General features: G+C 38.5%; 1 protein-coding gene across 1 annotated transcript in view; it reads right to left on the bottom strand.

The window, feature by feature from the left end:
* Positions 1-22,269, bottom strand: part of LOC115354037 (uncharacterized) — a 114,270-nt gene that overhangs the window by 7,984 nt on the left and 84,017 nt on the right. Inside the window, exons 19-21 of the mRNA XM_030044192.1 lie at positions 7,141-7,194; positions 1,089-1,163; positions 744-797 (exon numbers count right to left, since the gene is read on the bottom strand). Of these exons, the coding sequence (XP_029900052.1) occupies positions 744-797; positions 1,089-1,163; positions 7,141-7,194 (183 nt within the window). The remainder of the gene's footprint in view (positions 1-743; positions 798-1,088; positions 1,164-7,140; positions 7,195-22,269) is intronic.

The following is a 22,269-nucleotide window of genomic DNA, read 5'->3' as shown; positions in this document are numbered from 1 at the left end:
GGTAAATTCCTACTGCTTTACTTCAATTCTACTCTAAAAACCACCGTGTACAAACTGGGAATCTGGTTGCCACTGTGGACACTGAATAAAAACAATTTTCCTGCAGGTCAGTGTTGAGTCCTAATGACAACCTGGAGCTGCTGTTTGAAGCTGAAGGTGTGGTGGTGAATGCAGGAGTGTGCTCAGTCACTTTACAGCATTGTCAGTATCATGTTGATGCTGAGGTGAATGGCTGACTATAGAATCAACATCTGTAACAAATAAGTAACATCTGTAAACCCTGACATGTCAGTCAATTCATTCCCGCACTTACAACACATGCACTTTCCTTTAAAGAGGGAGTCAACAGCAGCAGAAAACTTTAAGGCATGTTGCACTTCTGGCCACATCCAATCAGTGACCTCACATCACTGTAGCACATGAGTTCAAACAGGAATGTTTTCTGGAGCTGGAAAGTTACTAATTACAGCTACACTGCTTACTGTGGATGAGGAAAGTCTTTGAGTAAAGCCACTAATTTCAGCACTTTAACTGTCACAAGTTCAAAACCTAAAACTAAATACTTCCATAAAATATCTTGATCCACTCCCTCTTCATTTTCCTTTGGATAAAATTAATGTGATTTCACCTGCTGGTCTTTTCTATGTCCTGTTGTTAGTTTTTGCCCAGAGACAGAGACCAAGGAAGTTGAAAAACTCATGTTAACATGTTTTTATTTCAATGTTTTTGTGGGAAACACTTACCTGTTTCACTGTCAACCCCGCTACGCAATTTAAAGATCTTTCCTGATATAGCAGCTGAAATGAAGCACAAGCACACAGTGGAAATATTTCATTAATGTCATGTTTTTGTTTGTCTACCTGCAGATGTGTGTGTGGGCACACACACACACACATACACACACACACACACACACACACACACACACACACACACACACACACACACACACACACACACACACACAGACACACACACAATGAATACCAGAAAAATCCAACTCTTCATAAACTTGCATATGTGTTGATTAGGAAATTGAAACAAATAGAACACAGGTTACTGACAACAAATCAAATAAAAATACTCACCCAAACCCAGCGAACAACCCAGAGGAGCAACAGCCATCACCACAGCCATCACACCAATGTGAAGCAGAAGGCTGTCTGTTTTAAAACAAGGCTTAGTCAGTGCTAAAAATGTGTTAGTCTTCCTTCAAAGTAAAGCCACAATTCACAAACTACTGATTACTACTGAAAAATATATCAGTAGAAACAAACTTGTGTTTGCAGTACAACACTGTGCCATAGATTTAATGCATTCTTCAATTTCTGAAAACAATGCAAAACATTCAAATCACCTTACCTATGAACCAAATCAAGTTTTTCTTTTCAACACTCAAATAATACACAATAGTACAGTAAAACACTAACATTACATAAATTGTGATTTACTTAAACTTATCACAAATGAAAATGAGTTTGAGGGTTAAAGTTCAATAAATAGGAACTCTAACCTTCACGTACGTTATTTTTTAAAAAAAACTTTTATTATTATTTACTATTTTAAATACACGGAAAAACAACACAACTATTACTGATACTGCTTTGAGTACCCTGGAAAGTTACTACAATTTTTTTTTTTCACACAGAAGTGTGCACAACACTTCTCACGTGTCATTTACATGGTCCTGACTCCATTGACTTCACTATGGTAGTCAAAAGCAAAACATCTGCTCACAGCTGAAAGAAATTACCTGCATCACTGTGAAGTCACTAGTGCACCTGCATCACTACCCTTTCCACAAATCACCATTCACCAATCAATCAGTATGCAGCTACAAAAAAGGGTCAGTTTTGTGTTGCTGTTGGCAAGCATGGATCCCAGAGGTCTGGAGCAGGTGAGAAGGCGAGTGAGGATAAGAGGTGGATGTGTCCGAGGAAGAGTGTGTGTACGTGGTGGAGGTGGACGTGGTGGTGGACGTGGTGACGGTGTACAGCAAACACAAGTTTCAAATGAAATCCAGGCCACTATCATAGACCATGTAATCCCATCATGGCCTGTCCTACAGTTACGCCTTTTCCACCAAAGATGTTCCAGGGCTGGTTTGGAGCCGGTGCCTGACTTAACACCGGTTCTTTGTTTTTCCACCGCCCAAGCACCGGCCAAACTGGTTCCAAATTGGTTCCAGGCAAGCACCAACTTTGAGCAGGGGCTAAACAGGGACAAGAGAAAGAACCAATGACGCGACCCACCACGTCATTGGTGGGCGGGATTACAGACCCAAACGGGAACAGCGAACGCTATAAACATATAACTAAACATAGTCGTCATTCGTGCCGACCATGAATACGACGGGTAGCCAGCAATATATTCGCGTTTTTCGCCTCTGGATTGCAATGTAGGCTTATTATGACACGAGCAGCACTTGGATCGCTACGATGAGGTCATCCATGTTGGTTACTGTGATTCCGAGCAAGCCGCTCGCACACCCACACCCATGTGATCGCGTTTTATACTGACGTAATGACGTGGCTCTGACTTGGCTCCGCTTGGCTCTTGGCCGATGGAAAAGCAAACCGGTGCTTTGTTGGAACCAGTTAAGCACTGGCTCTAGCACCAGCACCGAACTAGCACCAGGTTATTTTTGGTGGAAAAGGGGCCAGAGAGGCAGGACAACAGGTTCAACCAGTTCTAAGGCAGAGCACTGTTGCTTCCATTGTTCAAATCTTTCTAAATCAGAACCGGTAAGTTACAGTAGTAATGTAACATTGCAGTATATTAGAGTACTGTGCATTACTGTATACATACAATACTGTAAACATTGCAAGACACTACAGATGTACTTAACAGAATAAAGGAATGCGGTAACATTGGATCTGATACCTATCTGGTGACAATGGACGTGCAGGCACTCTACACTTCCATAGACCATGACCAAGGCCTGGCTGCAATGAAACATTACTTGGATGCACGTTTGCTTCCACATGATCCACCTACAGACTTCCTGGTGGTACTTACTGAGTGGACTCTAAATCATAATGTTTTTCTGTTCCAGGATAAGCTGTATCAACAAGTAAAAGGTTGTGCTATGGGTGCTTGTTTCAGCCCTTCATATGCAGGCTTGTTCATGGGCAAATGGGAGAATGATCATGTGTTTAACACTTGTAATCCCTATATTGACAAAATTATGTGGTGGGGGCGCTACATAGATGACATTATTATGTGGTGGAATGGTACGGAGGAAGAGCTCACTTTGTTCCATACATATTTGAACAGTGTTAACAGTAACATTCATTTATCCCTGGAGTTCAGTCAAGACAAGATACAGTTTCTTGACTTGGAAATCTCCAAAAATGAGAATGGTGATCTCCATATCTCTATCTACAGAAAGGAGATCCACAAGAACACTGTACTACATGCAGAGAGCTTTCACCCACCAGGTCTTAAGAACAATATTCCCTATGGACAATTTCAGAGGTTACGCAGATTATGTGATAGTGATTCAGACTTCAGAGATAAGTGTCTTGAAATGCGTAGACGCTTTGAGAAACGGGGCTACTCTAAGGATGTCTTACAAACAGCGGTTTCTAGGGCTAGTGCTTTAGACAGGGAGAAACTGTTGGTGAGAAGACCCAGGAAAACAAAAACAAGAACTGACAGAGTTTTTTTCTCCACTCAATATAGCACTAAGGCCCGCGCAGTTTGTAATGTCATTAAGAGAAACTGGAATCTCATTAAGTGTGATGAAACCCTGAATGGTATCTTTCCTGATCCTCCTTTGTTCTGTTTCAGAAAGGCTCCCACGCTCGGGGATAGACTAGTCCATAGCTATCTTCCAGCCGAACGTGCCACTTGGCTACCCAAGGCACCAGCAGGTACATTTACATGTGGGCACTGTAAACAGTGCGATGTTGTACAGAAGTCTAAGGGGTTCACACACCCTATTACCAACCAGACATACACATGTAAACATTTCATAAACTGTAAATCCACACATATAGTGTATATTTTATTGTGCTCTCAATGTAACGCTTTCTATGTGGGACGCAGTAAACGCAGACTACAGGACAGGGTAGCTGAGCACAAGTATGCTATCAGATCAGGAAATGATGAGTATGCCATGGCTAAGCATTTGAAAGAAGCTCACAATGTTTCTACCGCTTCTTCTTCCTCTTTTACAGCTATAGGGATTGACATGGTTCCCCCTAATGCTAGAGGGGGGAACAGACAAAAAATCCTCAACCAGAAAGAGAATAGATGGATATTTCAGCTACAGGCTACTACATTCCCGGGTCTGAATGATTCCCTGGATTTGGTTGCCTTCCTCTGATCTATCCTTTCGGTTCTTCTCCAGGATGTTACTTATGATTTGGCTTTATTTTTCAGTGCTTCCTCTATATAAACACCACTGGAAATAGTTGCTGTTCTATGTGGTCATCAGGACACTCTCAGTGGTGTATTATGTTAGATACTGTTTGTATTCTGTATATTGTATGTAAATGTATGAATTGTGATGTGTTTTCTGACCCCTAATGGTTACTTATGGTATTGCTATGTATTTTCTATCAGAGACACTGCCTATTTAACATGTGATGAGGGACACCTGTGTAACTCTCCCTGATGAAGGCCATGCTCTGGCCGAAACATGTTGGAGCCTTTTATCATGTAAGCCACTTCTATTAAAGGCTTTTTATGCATAAGAAGAGTTGCCTTGGATTATCTGTACGTTCTCATGGAAATACTGTAAACATGTTACAATACAGTATTGTAACTGTCTTTACAGACATACTGTGTTGTCTCATCTCGCCTTATAGAATCAATAGGCTGCCACATGCAGGGGGGAGGGGGAAGATTTTCAGTGCAGAGCAGGAGGCTGCCATTGTGGACATGGTGGTGGCAAACAATGCCATCAGACTCTGTGAAATTCAGGCTGCAAGTATTGATGATCAGGCCACCTTTGCAAATACAAACAATGTCAGTATATCCACTATAGCTAGGGTTCTAAAATTTAAGCTATCTAGCGTAGTTTCAGGAGCAGGACCACAACACAACCATGCCTCTTCCGGCATTGCTTAAATTCTCCTAACCCTCTCCTCTTCTGTCAGTCTCGTATTCTGCGCCCCTCTCTCCCACCCTATTTTCTCTACCTTCTCCTCTCCTGTCCTCGTAGGGTCCTGAGGGGGTTCGTTGTGCCTGAGAGCTACAGCAGATTCCCTAAGCAGCTTCCCCACATGCAAGACTACAAGACTGTCAATCAAGTTCACAATTCACTTGGCAATAAATCGCTCAATTGTATCTTGTCGGTGATGTGGTCCTTGCTAGTGAAAGACATCATATAGCAATGAAGCAAGTATACAGGGTTCCCTTCCAGAGGAATGAAGCCAATGTGAAGGAGGCCAGATGCCATTATGTGCAGGTAAGGATATTACAGAACTGTAGTATTGTAATGCTTTGTGATACTACTTTATGACATTCAAACTGAATAATCATTATGTGTATGTGTGCGTGTGTGTGTGTGTGTGTGTGTGTGTGTGTGTGTGTGTGTGTGTGTGTGTGTGCATGTACTGTATATAGAGAATCATGGAACTTGAAGCTGAAGGGGACCATATTTTCATTTATGTTGATGAGGCCGGGTTCAATCTGAATAGAGTGAGGAGGCGTGGAAGGAATGTCATTGGGCACAGGGCAACCATAACAGTACCAGGACAGAGGGGAGCAAACATCACAATGTGTGTGGCAATATCAGCAGATGGTGTCCTGTGCTCTATTCCAGCTGTTGGCCCATACAACTCAGAGCAGCTCATCACCTTTCTCACTGCACTATGTGAGAGGCTGATCTTGCCAGAGGAGAGATAGCCGCAGAGGCCGAGCAGGTTCGTCATCTGGGATAATGTGGCCTTCCACCATGCTCGCATTGTGAATCAATGGTTTGCCGAACATCCACAGTTGATGCTGCAATTCTTACTGGCCTACTCCCCATTTCTCAATCCTATTGTGAATTTCCCAGTTTGGGATCAATAAAGTATACCTATATATCTATCTATCTATCTATTGAGGAATTCTTCAGTGCGTGGCGATGGGCGATGGAAAGTGTATGACCATCACCCCTATGTCCGGATGGGTTTGATGGAAGCCATGATTGCTGCTGCCCAGCAAACTGGAGCTGACGAATGCCAGGGATAGATAAGGCTGTATTCGTAGGGAAGACATTCAATGTGATGTGGATGAAAACATGTGGCCCCTTTGCCGTGAGCACATGTAGCCTAGCGATGACACTTTTTCTGTGTAATACTGTATGTGAATTACAGTATTTCATTTTTTGCCATCAGTACAATAAATTTTCACTTCAGAGTCTTTCTGAGTTTGAATCCAATTCTTTACTGTACGTTCACATTTGAATGTGTAGCACACAGGAGAACCTTGTTCAAACTGATAGCTGAATTTTGTATTGTGTTGTCAACTGTGTTACAGTACAGTAGAGCTGACTGAAGCAATCTACTCATTTGGACATAAGTTCAGTTGTTTGAGGGAAATATTGGCTTTTGCTACTTGCTTTACAATATACATATAACTATGTAAATTGTCAAAAAAAAAAAGATGACTGCAATACACACAGGAAAAAGTAAGGTTGAACCTGCTCAGACTGAAAAGGGTATGTTGCATTTTGGTGTTGAGTTAATAAGTGGCTGGATTAACTCGCTTGACTGCAAGTTGTATTGGGCGGTGAAAAAATGTGCTTTTGCTGCATGTTTGAAATGTTTTGCCATGATAAGAGCCTTTTGCAAACAAAATGTGTTATCTTGGGAAGAGCGCCTCTCATTAGGCCTATGTATTAACTGTTTTGATACCAGCGTTTCTGAGTTGACAGAGGAGGTAAAGCGACTGAAAAAAACTACACTGGTTACTGTGGATGAGTAAAGTCTTTGAGTAAAGCCACTAATTTGATCACTTTAACTGTCACAAGTTCAAAACCTAAAACTAAATACTAACATAAAATATATTGATCTACTCCCTCTTCATTTTTCTTTGGATAAAATGATTGTGTTTCCACCTGCTGATATTTTCAATGTCCTGTTGTTAGTTGGTGAAAAACTCATGTTAACATGTTTTTATTTAAGTGCTTTTATGGGAAACACTTACCTCTTTCACTGTCAAATCCGCTACGTAATGAAAAGATCTTTCCTGCTATAACAGCTAAAATGAAGCACAAGCACACAGTGGAAATATTGCATTAATGCATGTTGTCACGTTTTAGCTTGTCTACCTGCAGCTTCACACACACACACACACACACACACACACACACACACACACACACGCAATGAACAAGAAAGTGTACTCTTCATAACCTTGCATATGTGTTGATAAGGAACTTGGAACAAATGGAATGCAGTTTACTGACAACAAATCAAATAAAAATACTCACCAAAACCCAGCGAACAACTCAGAGAAACTGTAGCCATCATCCCAACCAGCAGATCAAGGCAAAGCTGAAGTCTGTCTGTTTAAAAACAAGGCTTAGTCAGTGCTAAAAATGTGTTCGTCTTCCTTCAAACTAAAGCCACAGTTCACAAACAAGATTACCAGTGGAAAATATATCAATAGCAACAAACTTGTGTTTGCAGTACAACACTGTGCCATAGATTTCATGCATTCTTCAATTTGTGAAAACAATGCAAAATATTCAAATCACCTTGCCTATGAAATAATCAAGTTTTGCTTTTCAACACTCAAATAATGCACAATAGTACAGTAAAACACTGACATTACATGAATTGTGATTTATACTTGAAATGAATTAATCACACATGAAAATGAATCTGCAGGTCAAAGTTCAATTAATAGGAACTCTGACCTTCACATACATGTGATTTTTTTTCATTCTTTACTGTTTTAAATGCACAGAAAAGCAACACAACTATTACTAGTACTGCTTTGAGTATCCTAGAAAGTTACTAATAACAGCTACACTGGTTACTGTGGATGAGTAAAGTCTTGGAGTAAAGCCACTAATTTCAGCACTTTAACTGTCACAAGTTCAAAACCTAAAACTAAATACTTCCATTAAATATCTTGATCTACTCCCTCTCCATTTTTCTTTGGATGAAATGATTGTGTTTCCGCCTGCTGGTCTTTTCCATGTCCTGTTGTTAGTTTTTCCCCAGAGACAGAGACCAAGGCAGGTGAAAAACTCATGTTAACACGTGTTTATTTCAGTGTTTTTGTGGGAAACACTTACCTGTTTCACTGTCAAATCCTGTAATAACAGCTGAAATGAAGCACAAGCACACAGTTGAAATATTGCATTAATGCATGTTTGTGTTTGTCTGCCTGCAGATCCGCACGCACGCACGCACGCACACACACACACACACACACACACACACACACACACACACACACACTCACTCACTCATATGTTGATTAGGAACTTGAAACAAATGGAACGCAGGTTACTGACAGCAAATCAAATAAAAATACTCACCAAAACCCAGCAAGCACAACAGAGGAACGACAGCCATCACCACAGCCAGCACAGCAAGGTAACACAGAAGTCTGCCTGTTTAAAAACAAGGCTTAGTCAGTGCTAAAAGTGTGTTAGTCCTCAAAGTCAAGACACAGTTCAAAAACCTGATTACCACTGGAAAATATATCAATAGCAACAAACTTGTGTTTGCAGTACAACACTGTGCCATAGATTTAATGCATTCTTCAATTTCTGAAAACAATGCAAAACATTCAAATCACCTTACCTATGAACCAAATCAAGTTTTGCTTTCTAACACACAAATAATAAACAATAGTATAGTAAAATACTAACATTACATACACTGTCATTAACACTTAAAATGAATTAAATGCATTTGAAAATGAATCTACAGATTCACATATGTGATTTATTTTATTCCTTACTGTTTTAAATGCATAGAAAAGCAATACAACTATTACTGGTACTGCTATTATTGCTAAGAATGTTTTTGTTTTTTGTTTTTTTGTTTAGTATATATTTTTTCCAGTGTCATATGGAAAAGCCGTGGAGATATGCCTGGATCATTAGAAGGTGATGGTGCTCTGCCATTGGCTGCAGAGTTTTAGTTTCATTTCTTTTTTTAAATCCATTTTTTCCCTAGTTAAGAAGATTCCTTTTCTTTCCCAATCAATAAATCCTCTGTTGTTCACAGCTGGATTAAAATCTGGGTCATACAGTGGCCATGTTAGTATTTGTATTTGTTTTTGAATATTGAGTTGTTTTACTTAACAGGACCAGAGATCAATAGAAAATCTAACCCACTGACTCTGGATGATATAATTTTTAGTGGTTAATGGACATCCTAGCAAACTCTGTAAAGGTCAGTCTAACAATGAGAACTCAATGATTTTCTATTTTGCTAAATATTCCTGATTGCACCAACATAATAACCTTAAAGGTTTGGTAAGCCCATCCCACCACTATCTTTCAGTAACAGTAAAGTTTTCTATCTTACTCTGTGGGGATTACCGTTCCAAATAAATCTAGATAATACCTTATCACGTTCTTTAAATTGATTATCAGAAACATGAATAGGTAAGGACTGAAAAAGATAAAGTATCCGGGTAAAATATTTGTTTTTATTGTCATCACTCAGTTGCCAAGGTCCAGAGGCAATAAGGCCCATCTATCTCAATCCTGTTTTGTCTTTGTGTTGATGTGTTGATAATTTTCATTGTACAGTTGGGATATGTCTTTGGTTAGTTTTACACCCAGATATTTTATAGATGTTGCAACCCATCAAAACATAAATCTGCTTTTAAGATCTTGTGATGGTGTAAAATTGAACATTAATAGTGATATTACTGGTATAGCCTGATAGTTTTCCATACATATGTAGGACGTCCATGAATCTAACAAACTCCTAATTCTGGATTCTTTATACACACCAAGATATCGTCTGCATAAAGGCATATCTTATATTGTGTTTCTCTTATTGCAATACCCTCCAGTCCTGGATCTTGTCTTATTGCCTGAGTGAGCAGTTTGACACATTAATTAAATAGTCCAGGGCTGGACAACCCTGTCGACAACCTTGTTGCAAATATATGGTTTTAGACAGACCTCCATGAACTTTAAATCTGGCCAGTGGGGATGTATACAATGTTTTAATGCTTGTAATGAATTTTTCATGAAAACCAAACTTTTCCATTACTCCGTTAAGAAATGCCCATCCCACGGAGTCAAAAGCTTTTTCGCAATCCAAACCAAGTCAAATAGCTCTGAGTTTTTCCTTTTTTATATATTCAACTGTGTGAAGGCTCCTCCTAACGTTATCCTGGGTCTGCCTACCTCCAATAAATCCAGTCTGAGCCGCCTCTGTCAATAAGGGCATCACTTCCTCCATTCTTTTAGTTAAAACAGCTACATAAATATTATTATCTTGATTTAAAACACGCATCGGACTGTATGCCCCACATTTCATTAAATCCTTACCCTCTTTTGGAATTACCAAGATAATAGCCTCCATCCAAGATGGAGGGAAAAGCCCCTCCCTCACTGTTATTCAGCATACTTATATTTTCCATGTTGTTGATTTTGGTCTGCTATCTAAATGTAATTTTAAATAAATAGTTGAGGGGTCTGATATTTCTCTCGAGCTTATCTCACATTCTTTTAGCCCGTGCCTTTCAGATTTTCCTTTTTTGATTAGTTGTATCAAGACTTGGATTAAGAATTATATTAAAATCACCGGCACAAATAATGTAAGAACTCCAGCAGCCTGGAATGCTAGCAGATTAAATGTTTTTTTTGTTTTTTTTTGTAGATCACCCTGTTGCAATCCATCATAAATATTAAGAAGATAAATGAGGAAGAGTCATATAAGTATTTTACACCAGAAGCCGTCCAGAGTTTTAAGGTCAGAGTAGATATGAATTAGCATGCAACACCTGCAGGCTAATCCCTGTCCCACCTCTGTTTGTGAGTTTTATTGCAGACGTGAGGGACGCAACAACAACCAATTGCTGCTGGTGAAAAGACCAAGGCAAGTGAAAAAGTCATGTTAACATGTTTTTATTTCAATGCTTTTGTGTGAAACCCTTACCTGTTTCACTATCAAATCCGCCAAGTGATGAAAAGATTCCTGTTATAACAGCTGAAATGAAGCACAAGCACAAAGTGGAAATATTGGATTAATGCGTGATGTCGTATTTTTATTTGTCTGCCTGCAGCTTCACAAACACACACACACACACACACACACACACACACACACACACAATGAACAGGAAGGTGTAACTCTTCATAACCTTCCATATATGTTGATTAGGGACTTGAAACAAATGGAACGCAGGTTACTGATAACAAATCAAATAAAAATACTCACCAAAACCCAGCGAAAAAAACAGAGGAACTACAGCCATCACCCAAGCCAGCACAGCAAAGTAAAGCTCAAGTTTATCTGTTTAAAAACAAGGCTTAGTCAGTGCTAAAAGTGTCTTAGTCTTCCTTCAAAGTCAAGCCACAGTTCACAAGTACAACACTGTGCCATAGATTTAATGCATTCTTCAATTTCTGAAAACGATGCATAGCATTCAAATCACCTTACCTATGAACTAAATCAAGTTTTGCTTTTCAACACTCAAATAATACATAATAGTACAATAAAACACTAACATTACATAAATTGTGATTTATACTTAAAATGAATTAATCACATATCAAAATGACTCTGCAGGTCAAAGTTCAATAAATAATTGCTCTGACCTTCACATACATGTGATTTATTTTCATTCTTTACTGTTTTAAATGCACAGAAAAGCAACACAACTATTACTAGTACTGCTTTGAGTATCCTGGAAAGTTACTAATTACAGCTACACTGGTTACTGTGGATGAGTAAAGTCTTTGAGTAAAGCCACTAATTTGATCACTTTAACTGTCACAAGTTCAAAACCTAAAACTACATACTTCCATTAAATATCTTGATCTACTCCCTCTTCATTTTTCTTTGGATAAAATGATTGTGTTTCCACCTGCTGATCTTTTCCATGTCCTGTTGTTAGTTTTTCCCCAGAGACAGACCAAGGCAGGTGAAAAACTCATGTTAACATGTTTTTATTTCAATGCTTTTGTGGGAAACACTTACCTGTTTCAGTGTCATTTCTGCTACGTAATGAAAAGATCCTTCGTGTTATGAAAGCTGAAATGAAGCACAAGCACACAGTGGAAATATTGTGCATGTTGTCATGTTTTAGCTTGTCAACAGATCTGCACATGTGCTCGCGCACACACACATTGATCACCAGGGAAGTGTAACTCTTCATAACCTTGCATATGTGTTGATTAGGAACTTGTAACAAAAGGAGCTCAGGTAACTTATAACAAATCAAATAAAAATACTCACCAAAAAAAACAACCAGAAGAACTGCAGCCACCACCCCAACCGCCACAGTAACATAAAGCTGCTGTCTGTCTGTTTAAAAACAAGGCTTAGTCAGTGCTAAAAATGTGTTAGTCTTCCTTCAAAGTCAAGTCACAATTCACAAACCAGATTACCAGTGGAAAATATATCAATAGCACCAAACAGCTAATCCTGCATGTGTGTGCTGACAAAATGTTAAACTCTTATTCATTTTACTGTGCAGAGTAAATGACAGACCTTTGTAGAATTCATTTTTCCATGGCTCGCTCTCTTCCTCACTAACTGGGTTCTTCATTTGGCAGAAGAAATTTTCAACATGGTTGTCATTCTTGGTGATGTCCATCAGTTTACTTGACTCAGTCCAGTCTCCTGTATCTTGCCTCCAACTGTAGCTGATAGGTTCAGCCTCTTGGATCCCTCCATTACAGCTCAGTTTGCAAAGAGATGAGGTGGAAGAACAAAACGGTGGCTCTACTCTCACCGTGGGCTTTGAGACTCTCTCTGTTGGTGAAGGAAACAGATTTCCTTCTTTAGTCTCTCTCACTGAAGTACCAATAACCTGGAAACCTCACATACTGTATAAATAATCTAAAACAGCTACAAGTATTGGCATTATGAATAAAATCAGACCCTGATCAAAAAAACAAACCTTTTTAAAATTGTATCACTCTGTGGTGTACCCTTTTATTAGCTATAGTAACACTGCTCACCTAATCTCACGGAGATTGAGACTTTGCTGTATCTTCCTGTGATACCTTCAGTTGACCTGTAATACTTTCTATTCTGTATTTGTTGTGTATTCTTATTACCTTTATTTGCATCGATTATCCCTAATAATCAGAATCAGGATTTCCCTGTTCTTCTTACATTGAAAGCCTGAAAGTAATCCTACACCGCTGATGATATCCCACTCATGTTTCAGCCAACTGCATTAAATTATAACTTTGAACACACAACTTGCATTGTAATCACAGAACTTGAATGGAGTAGAGCGGTCATGGGACTGTTTCTGTGGTAATTTGGTTTGTAAAATTCTAACTCATTAAATAATAACTAATAAAATTAATAAAATCCTAAACCCTAGACTAAGAACGAATAACTAAAATCCCTTACTCTGACCTATAGACTAACCTTAGCCTAATAACGATATGAACATTGTCAGTCACATAGCTGGACCTTTCTTCAACACAGTAAAGAACAAGAACACACATGACTAAAATACTACATACTTACTGATCACAATAACCTTGTACGTCTCGCTCTGGAGTTGGTCATTTAACTCCAAAGAATACACTCCACTGTAGATAAGAGTCAAATCGTTGATCTCCAAACGAGCAGTTTTTCTATCCAGGGTTGTGTGGCCCTGAAATGCTCCGTAGTACTCCACACTTCCTAATTTCTCAACCCATTCCACCACCATGTCGCCATTATATTTCCACAGGATCCTTCTCAGGGGCTTTAACTCAGCAGGAATGGGTGACTCCAATATGAGTTTACCTCCATCTGCAAGGTATACTTGTTTCTCTGCACCTGCAAAGAGAGAGCAGTTTGTCAGTCCAGGTGAAAATGAGCATGTGACACTTCAAATGGCAGGCTTTCAGTTTCCCCCATTACTTTTAGAGGAAAAAGGTCTAGGCTGGGTAGTAGCTAAAAACCAACAACAACAACAACAAAAAAAAAGCATTACATTAAAAGCCATTCATATAAGTAGTTAGATTTTGATATGAAGACACAAGAAAATAAAACATGTAATTTTTTGGGCAATTATTTTAAAATGGTGCATATTATGACCTCAAATATTAGGCAGCAAGGTGACTGATGTTGAAGGGGGTTATTATAGATCAGGGTTTCCCAACTGTTTTCATGGTGGGATCCACATGTAGGAGTATCATGTGTCCCAAGACCCACCACTTCCTTTAAATAATAATAAAGCTAAAAAAGAAAGTAGTTACACTTTCAATGCACCTACATCAGTCATGAGGGTGAAATCTACATTTGTCTTACGTTCAGGACATTGTCTTAAATTCAGTGCTGACATCTATCAAATGTTGGATTTCATTTGGTTATTACAGGTCATTTAAAATGATTCATGTGAAAACCATCAGTGCTGACATATTTTACTATATTTTATGAATATACGTGTGTATATAAAAACAGCACTTCTCTGTTCATAAACAATGCATAGGCTACAAAAAATAAGTACAAATAAAATAAATTTGCCAAGAAAACAGTTGTTGTTGTTGTTGTTGTTTAAATTGTTTTTAAGTTGTTTTTAAAAAAGAAAATTGTTTTGGGATGTGTGTGTATCTTAACCAGATAGTATCAGAGGTAATTGTAAGAGCATGCAAAATGCTCAATATAGGAAATTGGACTCAAAATTTCAGTCAGTCAGACTAACAACATTCACTATAATGCATAAAATGATTCAAATTATTAACTTCAAACTTCAAACTTTATTTATTTATATAGCACCTTTCATACATAAAGGAAATGTAAAACAAAGTGCTTTACAATAAAATCCTAACCCCCCCCCCCCCATCCAATATCCCAGCCCCTCATACGCACTCACATACGCACACACACAGAAATACAATATATTTGATACATGCATACACCCCAGGCATACACCCCACCCTAACCCAAAGATAAAATGAAACATGGCTGAGCACTGAGGGACCAGATGAGGAAACACCATTCAGTCTTTGGGAGCCATCCACACCGAGAGGCATCCCAGCCCAACTACAGGGGGCACCACTACAGAGACCCCCCCGACCCAGACAGACAGGGGCCCACACCACGGCCATAAGGCCCTGGAGCAGGGCTCCAAACTATCCAGGCCAGGACAGCCCCCAGGACGGCACCCCCTGCAGGCAGGCCAGACACAGCTCCCGGTGTGGAAGGCCCACATGAGGAAAACTAAAAGAGTAAAACAGAGTAAAATACGATCAATAGTAAGAAGAATAAAAAGCAGCACAACAACATAAATTAGTGCTAATAAATTAAACAATAAAACAATGCAGGCAACATAAATATGTAATAAAAAGTAAAAAGAAATTAGTTATCAAGCAACTAAAAACAATAAAAACAATAGGAGCAGCATTGAAAAGAGAATCAGCTAAAAGCCAGACTAAAAAGGTGGGTCTTGAGCCTGCCCTTAAAAACATCAACAGTCTCGGCAGCCCTGAGGCTCTCCGGCAGGCTGTCCCACAGACATGGGCCATAATAACAGAAAGAAGCTTTGCCATGAGTTTTTGTTCTAACGTTGGGAACAGTTAAAAGACCGGTACCGGAGGACCTCTGGGTGCGCGGGGGCCGATAGGGTAAAAGCAGGCCCCAGGCCGTTAAGACACTTAAAAACTAATAAAAGAACCTTAAAATCAATCCTGAAACGCACAGGGAGCCAATGCAGTGATTTTAAAACTGGTGTAATATGAGCCCGCTTTCTGGTCCTCGTCAGCACACATGCAGCTGAGTTCTGAAGTAATTGAAGGTGTGAAATACTCTTTTTGGGGAGGCCAGAAAGCAGGGCATTACAATAATCTATACGACTAGAAATAAAAGCATGCAGCACCTCTGTGCTGGCCAGAGAGAAACGGGCGCAATCTGGCTATAACCTATCTTTGTTATACTTCTAATATGTGGAATAAAATCAAGCTCAGAGTCAAAAAGGATGCCCAGATTTTTGACACATTGTGAGCGTTTAAAATCTTTTAGTCTTGGTAAAAGTTTCTCTCTCTTGTCTTCAGGACCAATAACTAAAACCTCTGTTAGCCTACTTTTAAGCTAGACATTGGCCAATATCTATATTTCATTAAGATTAACTGAATAGACATCTCTAGCAGAGTTTCTTCGACAACTACTTTCCCTTGAGGATGGGCATTGTGTACCCTGTGGCCATCTCTCCCTATATGAAAGTTCAAATTTGTAAGGCACATATTTTTCTATTTTGTATTTCTTTTTATTTTCTTATAATTTAATTCTTCTCTTGAGAATTGAGTAACTGCAACTGACCCAATTTCCCCTTGGGGGATCAGTAAAGTATTCCTGATTTCTGATTATTTTGTCTCAAATTATTTATCACCTTGCTTTTCCCTTCAGTCATGAACATGATATCATATTATGATATCATGTTGATATCATAATATGAGAGTAATGAGAGTAGATAGGTATGTGTGGTCATTTCTTGGTAAATATTTGTTAAGCTAAAAAAAAAAAAAAAAAAAAGAAATTTGCTGTCCCATCTACACTTCCTGGTTTTAAAATCTGGGAGTTTCTGCAACTGCATTCCAAAGTTTTTTTTTCCGTGTGAGAGAGAGCGGGAGAGAGGGAGAGAGAACAAGTCTCTGCAACTGCATTCCAAAGTTTTTTTTTCCGTGTGAGAGAGAGCGGAAGAGATAGATAGAGAACACGTTTCTGCAACAGCATATGTTTTTAATCTCCATGGGATTTATTTATTCCTGGTTAAATAAAGAAAACATCCCTACATGCATTTCTGACCATTTCATTGTGTTATGTATGGTGAATATGGGGTGATAGGAAAACAAAACATATACTGTAAGTACTGTTTTGTTTTGTTTTGTTTTGTTTTGTATGTGTGTTTTAACTCACAGGCCATGCCCAGGCAAAGTTCCCTGACATCACCATGCAAGATGTGAGACGCATCATAAGACAGAAATGCAACAATATTAGCTATGCCAAGCAAATCACTGCAAAGAGGACTGTGTAAAAAGACATATTGTGTTTATATTTAAGATACAGTAGTGTCTATTGTGGTTCCTCTGCCTAAAGCTGTGCACTTCTTTCCTTTTTTGACAAGGACAGACTTGATTTTGGAGAGGTTATTTTTGTTTAAAATTTTACATATGCAGATGTGCACTTTTTTCTTTACTTGTGTTCCACAAAGAAGGACTTGATTTCAGAGAGACTATTTATGTTTTGAATTGTACAAGCAATAATTTGTGTTCCATTAGCATCCACATGAATAGACTGAGTACAGCATGTTTTAAAATGTTGTATAAAGTAGTCAAATGCATTCTTAATCCTGAGCATGTCTTGTGTTTTTTATGTATATACTGCAGTCTACTACAGTATGAGTTAACTTCAAGTATACTTTAAGTTTAGCTAGAGGTATATTTCAACTGTAAAAAAATAGTTTATAAATAGTATACTCTAAGTACTATGTGAAGTCAACTTACAGGTATACTTAAGTATTAAAAATAAGTATACTTTAAGTAATGTGCTAAGTAAACCTTAAGTAAACTTAAAGGTATATTTAACTATTAAAAATCAGTATACAAGTAGTTTACTGAGAATATACTTTAGTGTACTTTAATGAACTAAAAAGCGGGCTAAAAGTATATAACTAGTACACAGATGAGTGTACTTGTGGTATACTTGAAGGGATACTTCTATAAATTTAAAAATGGCCTCAAAGTATACTTAAGTAATATTTAAGTATACTTTTGCACACTAAAAGTGTTCCAATTTAGTCCCACAAAGTATTAAATTAGCCTACTATATTTTCTAGTCACTACAAGTACATTGATATAAGTATACTTTCAATACTTGTACTTATTCTTAAGTATGCTTAAACTTATACTTATTTTTTCGTAAGGGTAGGCTGTAAGACACAGTTTGTATTTCTCAAACTAAATACGGGCTGGGAGTTAAACAAGACCAGTTCAATTCAGTTTTATCTGTAGAGCGACGTCAATCATCACAGAAGGTTTCTCAAGAAGTTAAAATATCATATCAGCAACATTGGTGAAAAAACAGCCTCCCGTCACACTGTAGCCAGTATTTCCAACAGGGAAGTGAAGTGGGGCGTTTCATGAAACTTACCCTCGGTAAAGTCCAGCAGCAGCACAGCCAGGAGCCCCAAGAAAATCACACGTCGATCCATGTCTACAGACAGAAATGACAAACTGTTTGATATAAAACTCCTTTCTTTTGGTACAAAGTAGGACCTCCGTCAGCGTCTGAGCCTTACGTGTGGATACGGAACTGAAAGCAAAAGTAAAAAGGTCCGTCTGGGAGAGGGGGCGGGGTGGGCTCACTGCCTGGACTGACTCTGTAATTTTAACACTGCTGCGGTTTTAAAGGCACACATGTCTGGAATAGATCCTGAAATTATATTTCTCTCTTTTTCCTTCTTGTTTTCTTACTGGCCACACTCAATGAGGTGAGATGTCTACGTTCATCACTGGGCAAATACACTGTTTTCCCTTTATGCTATAAAAGTGTGTTTTGATTTTATTAAAACGTGTGAGAAGGAATTTTATTGACTTAATCTTATTATTCAGTCTTATTATTATATTTAATTATTTGATCAAATGGTATATACATAAATGAGAATTTGTGCATCTGTTTTTTTTTTTTGTGTTTGTTTGTTTTATTTTGTTTTGTTTTGTTTTGTTTCCTCCGCTTTCATCTACATCAGCTGTCATGTCAAAGAGGATGAGAAACGGCGGCGAGGCCGCTGCTCCGGCTGTTGACATGGAAACGGAGCTCGTAACCATGGACGCTGTCAGGAAACTGATCAAACAAAAACTGGCACAGCAGAAGGTCCACTACAATGAGATGCTGGATAGACAGGTTGATACTTTCAACAAGTTTGTTCGTATGATCATGGACTCCACCAATGAGCGTCTTGACTCCATGAATAGGAATATCCGAAAGCTCAAGGACAGCATCCATTACACCCAGCTGGAGGTTGATGGGATTAAAATCCAAATCTCTAAAATCTCCATTGATCACAACACTCTGGAAAGTGGTATGCGCACTATCTGTGAAGGCTTTATTCTGCTGGAGAGAAAAAATCTGATGTGGAAAGGAAAGTTCGTTGCCTGATTTCTGATAAATTGAAGCTGGATTCTGGACCTATGGTTATAGAAAGAGCCCACCGCACTGGAAAGCGGGATCTCACGGGAGAACGCAGGAGGCCCGTAGTGGCTAAATTCTTAAACTTCAAGGACAGAGAGCTGATTTGGTCAAAAAGAGAGGAGCTGAAGAAGACCGCCCCAGGGGTCTACATAAACAAAGACTTTTCTGAGGCAGTGACACAAAAAAGAAGGGAGCTGCTGCCTAAATTGAGAGAGGAATGGGACAGAGGGGACATTGCATATTTAAAATACGATCAGCTTGTCGTCCACCCACCTAGAGAGAGGGAGGGTAGCATTAGGCAAAATGCTGGCACACCCTCACCCGTGATTTCTACCCCGCAATAAAGGAGTAAAGAGGACTCGCAGTAATGAGAACCCTCATCTGCGGTTCTGATTTGATTCGATTTTTTTTTAATTTTCTCCCTTTATCTATATGTCTATTAAGCTTCCAAAAAAAAAAAAAAAAAAGGTTTAAAATTTGCCCACCTAAACATTTGTAGTGTAAAAAATTAGGTAAATGAGCTAGGTTCCATCCTGCAGCAAAATGATATCCACATTATGGCTATTTCAGAGACACACTTGGATAGCACCATAGATCATTCAGCGGTTTCCATACAAGGTTACAAGTTATTTATTTAGATAGAAACAGGTATAGGGGAAGCGTTGCCTTTTATCTTAGAGATCACATTCCAGCGAACATTAAGGATCTGGGCATGAATGGAGCGGAGGCCCTATGGTTTCAGATTCACATTCCATATTGCAAACCTATATTGATTTGTTGTTATAGGCCACCGTGCTCTAATGCTGAATATTTGAATAACATGCACTATGCTGCAAAATGCCACCAATAAGGGTCACGAAGTCTTCTTTGCCACAGATATGAATATCAGATGGTTTTCCAATAATTGTACACTAAAAAAGAAGTTAAGTGATGCAGCCTCTGTCTGCAATTTATATCAAATCATCAGCATGCCCACAAGGATTAATATTGATTGTAAAGGTTCAATCTCGAAAACCTGTATAGACCACTTCTTTACAAGCGTTCCTGAAAAATGCTCGAAAGCTGTCTTGGTACCAGTTGGCTTTAGCGACCACAATATGATTGCGATATCCTTAAGAGCAAAGATTCCAAAAGTGGGGCCAAAAGTAATATATAAAAGAATGTACAAAAACTTCTCTGAAAATGATTTTGTCGCTGACATAAAAAATATAAATTACATACATACATACATACATACATACATACATAACTAAACCATTGGACATAGCAAATTATTTTTAATAATTATTTCATCAACAAAGTGAGTACAGTGAGAAATCAAATGATACCAGTGAGAGGCGAGCTTTCTGATTTCATTATTAAAGAGCAAATTATGCTGAACAAGGAACGCAGCTTTCAGTTTAAGATGATCAAGGAAGGGGAACTGGAGAAGCTTCTTTTATCAATTAAATGTGATAAACTATGTGGGATTGATAATTTGGACGGCAGATTATTATGGCTATCAGCTAAGATGGTCGTAAAGCCTATTTTCCATATTTTCAGCCTGTGCTTTGATGAATGTGTTTATCCTCAGTTATGGAAAATTGCAAAGGTAACTCCCCTACCAAGGAACAGTAGAGAGCCATTTTCAGGGCCAAACAGCAGGCCAATTGGCACATTGCCAGTTCTGGGCAAACTTCTGGAGGGAATTATATTTAAACAAATTCAACAATATTTTGAAGAAAACTGCATTAACTCAGATATCCAACATGCCCATAAGGCAGGCTATTCAAACTGCACAGCCTAAAATCTCTAATTGATAACTGGCTTCAAAGTATTGACAAAAAAATGATTGTGGATGCTATGCTGTTGGACTTCAGCGCAGCCTTTGACATCATAGACCATAAGTTATTGCTTAAGAAACTGCTGGCTTATGGTTTTAATGATTCTGCTATTCAATTTGTAAGAAGTTACTTGTCTAACAGACAACAGTGTGTAATGTTCAATGGCACCCTCTCAAACATGGAAATGGAATGTGGTATTCCGGAAAGGAATACCACATTCAAGTATGCCATATGTATTTAAAAAAGGCAAGAATGGCCATCTGTGCAAAACAATTAGGATTGGTCACATATAACCCTTGCCTTGACTGATTATAGAGTCCCTATGAATAGGTTTATATGAAAATCTATGTATGTGTGTGTATGTAAGTATGAGTATGGATCGATGTATATATGTAGATTTACATACTATGTAATATAAAAGTAATGACATATAAAGTATTGCAATATAATATTTATATGGAAGATGAAATGATACATGACAATGTATAGTTTATTTATTATTGGAGACGGATAATAAATCAATAATGTATAGTTCATTTACTATAGATGACAAGACTGAGCAAAAAACCGGAACCTAATTGCACGACTCCAGACAAGGAATAAAATGATATTGAGTCTTAAATGACTCTTATGAGTCTTTAATCAAGTACAAAGTAACAACACAAAAATCACTCTCAAGGAGGAAATCTACAAACCAAAAATCACTCAGATGAGGAGGCAATAGTAATAAAAAGTAGCAACTAAAATTCAATACAAAAGTTTCAACAGAAAATCACTCTAGCGAGGACAGGCAAAAACAAATGGCAAGAGCAACAGAGTATCAAATAAATGATTTTAATAAGGCAAGAAGAATAACTGTGGTAACCTGACAAGAATGGCGTGGTTCTCCTGGCAATACAACACAAGACGAACTGGCACAGGACAAAGGGAAACACCAACTATATGTACACACACAAGGTAATAGGGAACAGGTGGAAACAATCAGGGCAGGGAAGACAATCAGACCAGGGGAACACACAAGAGGAAGGACAAGTGACCAGACACGAGAGGGAAGTAAAATTTCAAAATAAAACAGGAAATCATGAGACAAGACATAACACTTAACATTTTTTTCTTGACATGACAATAGAGGGTAGATGATATGATAAATTACAATGCATATCTAATTT

This window comes from Myripristis murdjan, chromosome 22 (genome assembly GCF_902150065.1).
Source record: "Myripristis murdjan chromosome 22, fMyrMur1.1, whole genome shotgun sequence".
Lineage (NCBI taxonomy): Eukaryota > Metazoa > Chordata > Actinopteri > Holocentriformes > Holocentridae > Myripristis > Myripristis murdjan.
Note: the sequence above shows the minus strand (reverse complement) of the source record. Positions and strands in the feature narration are given on the sequence as shown.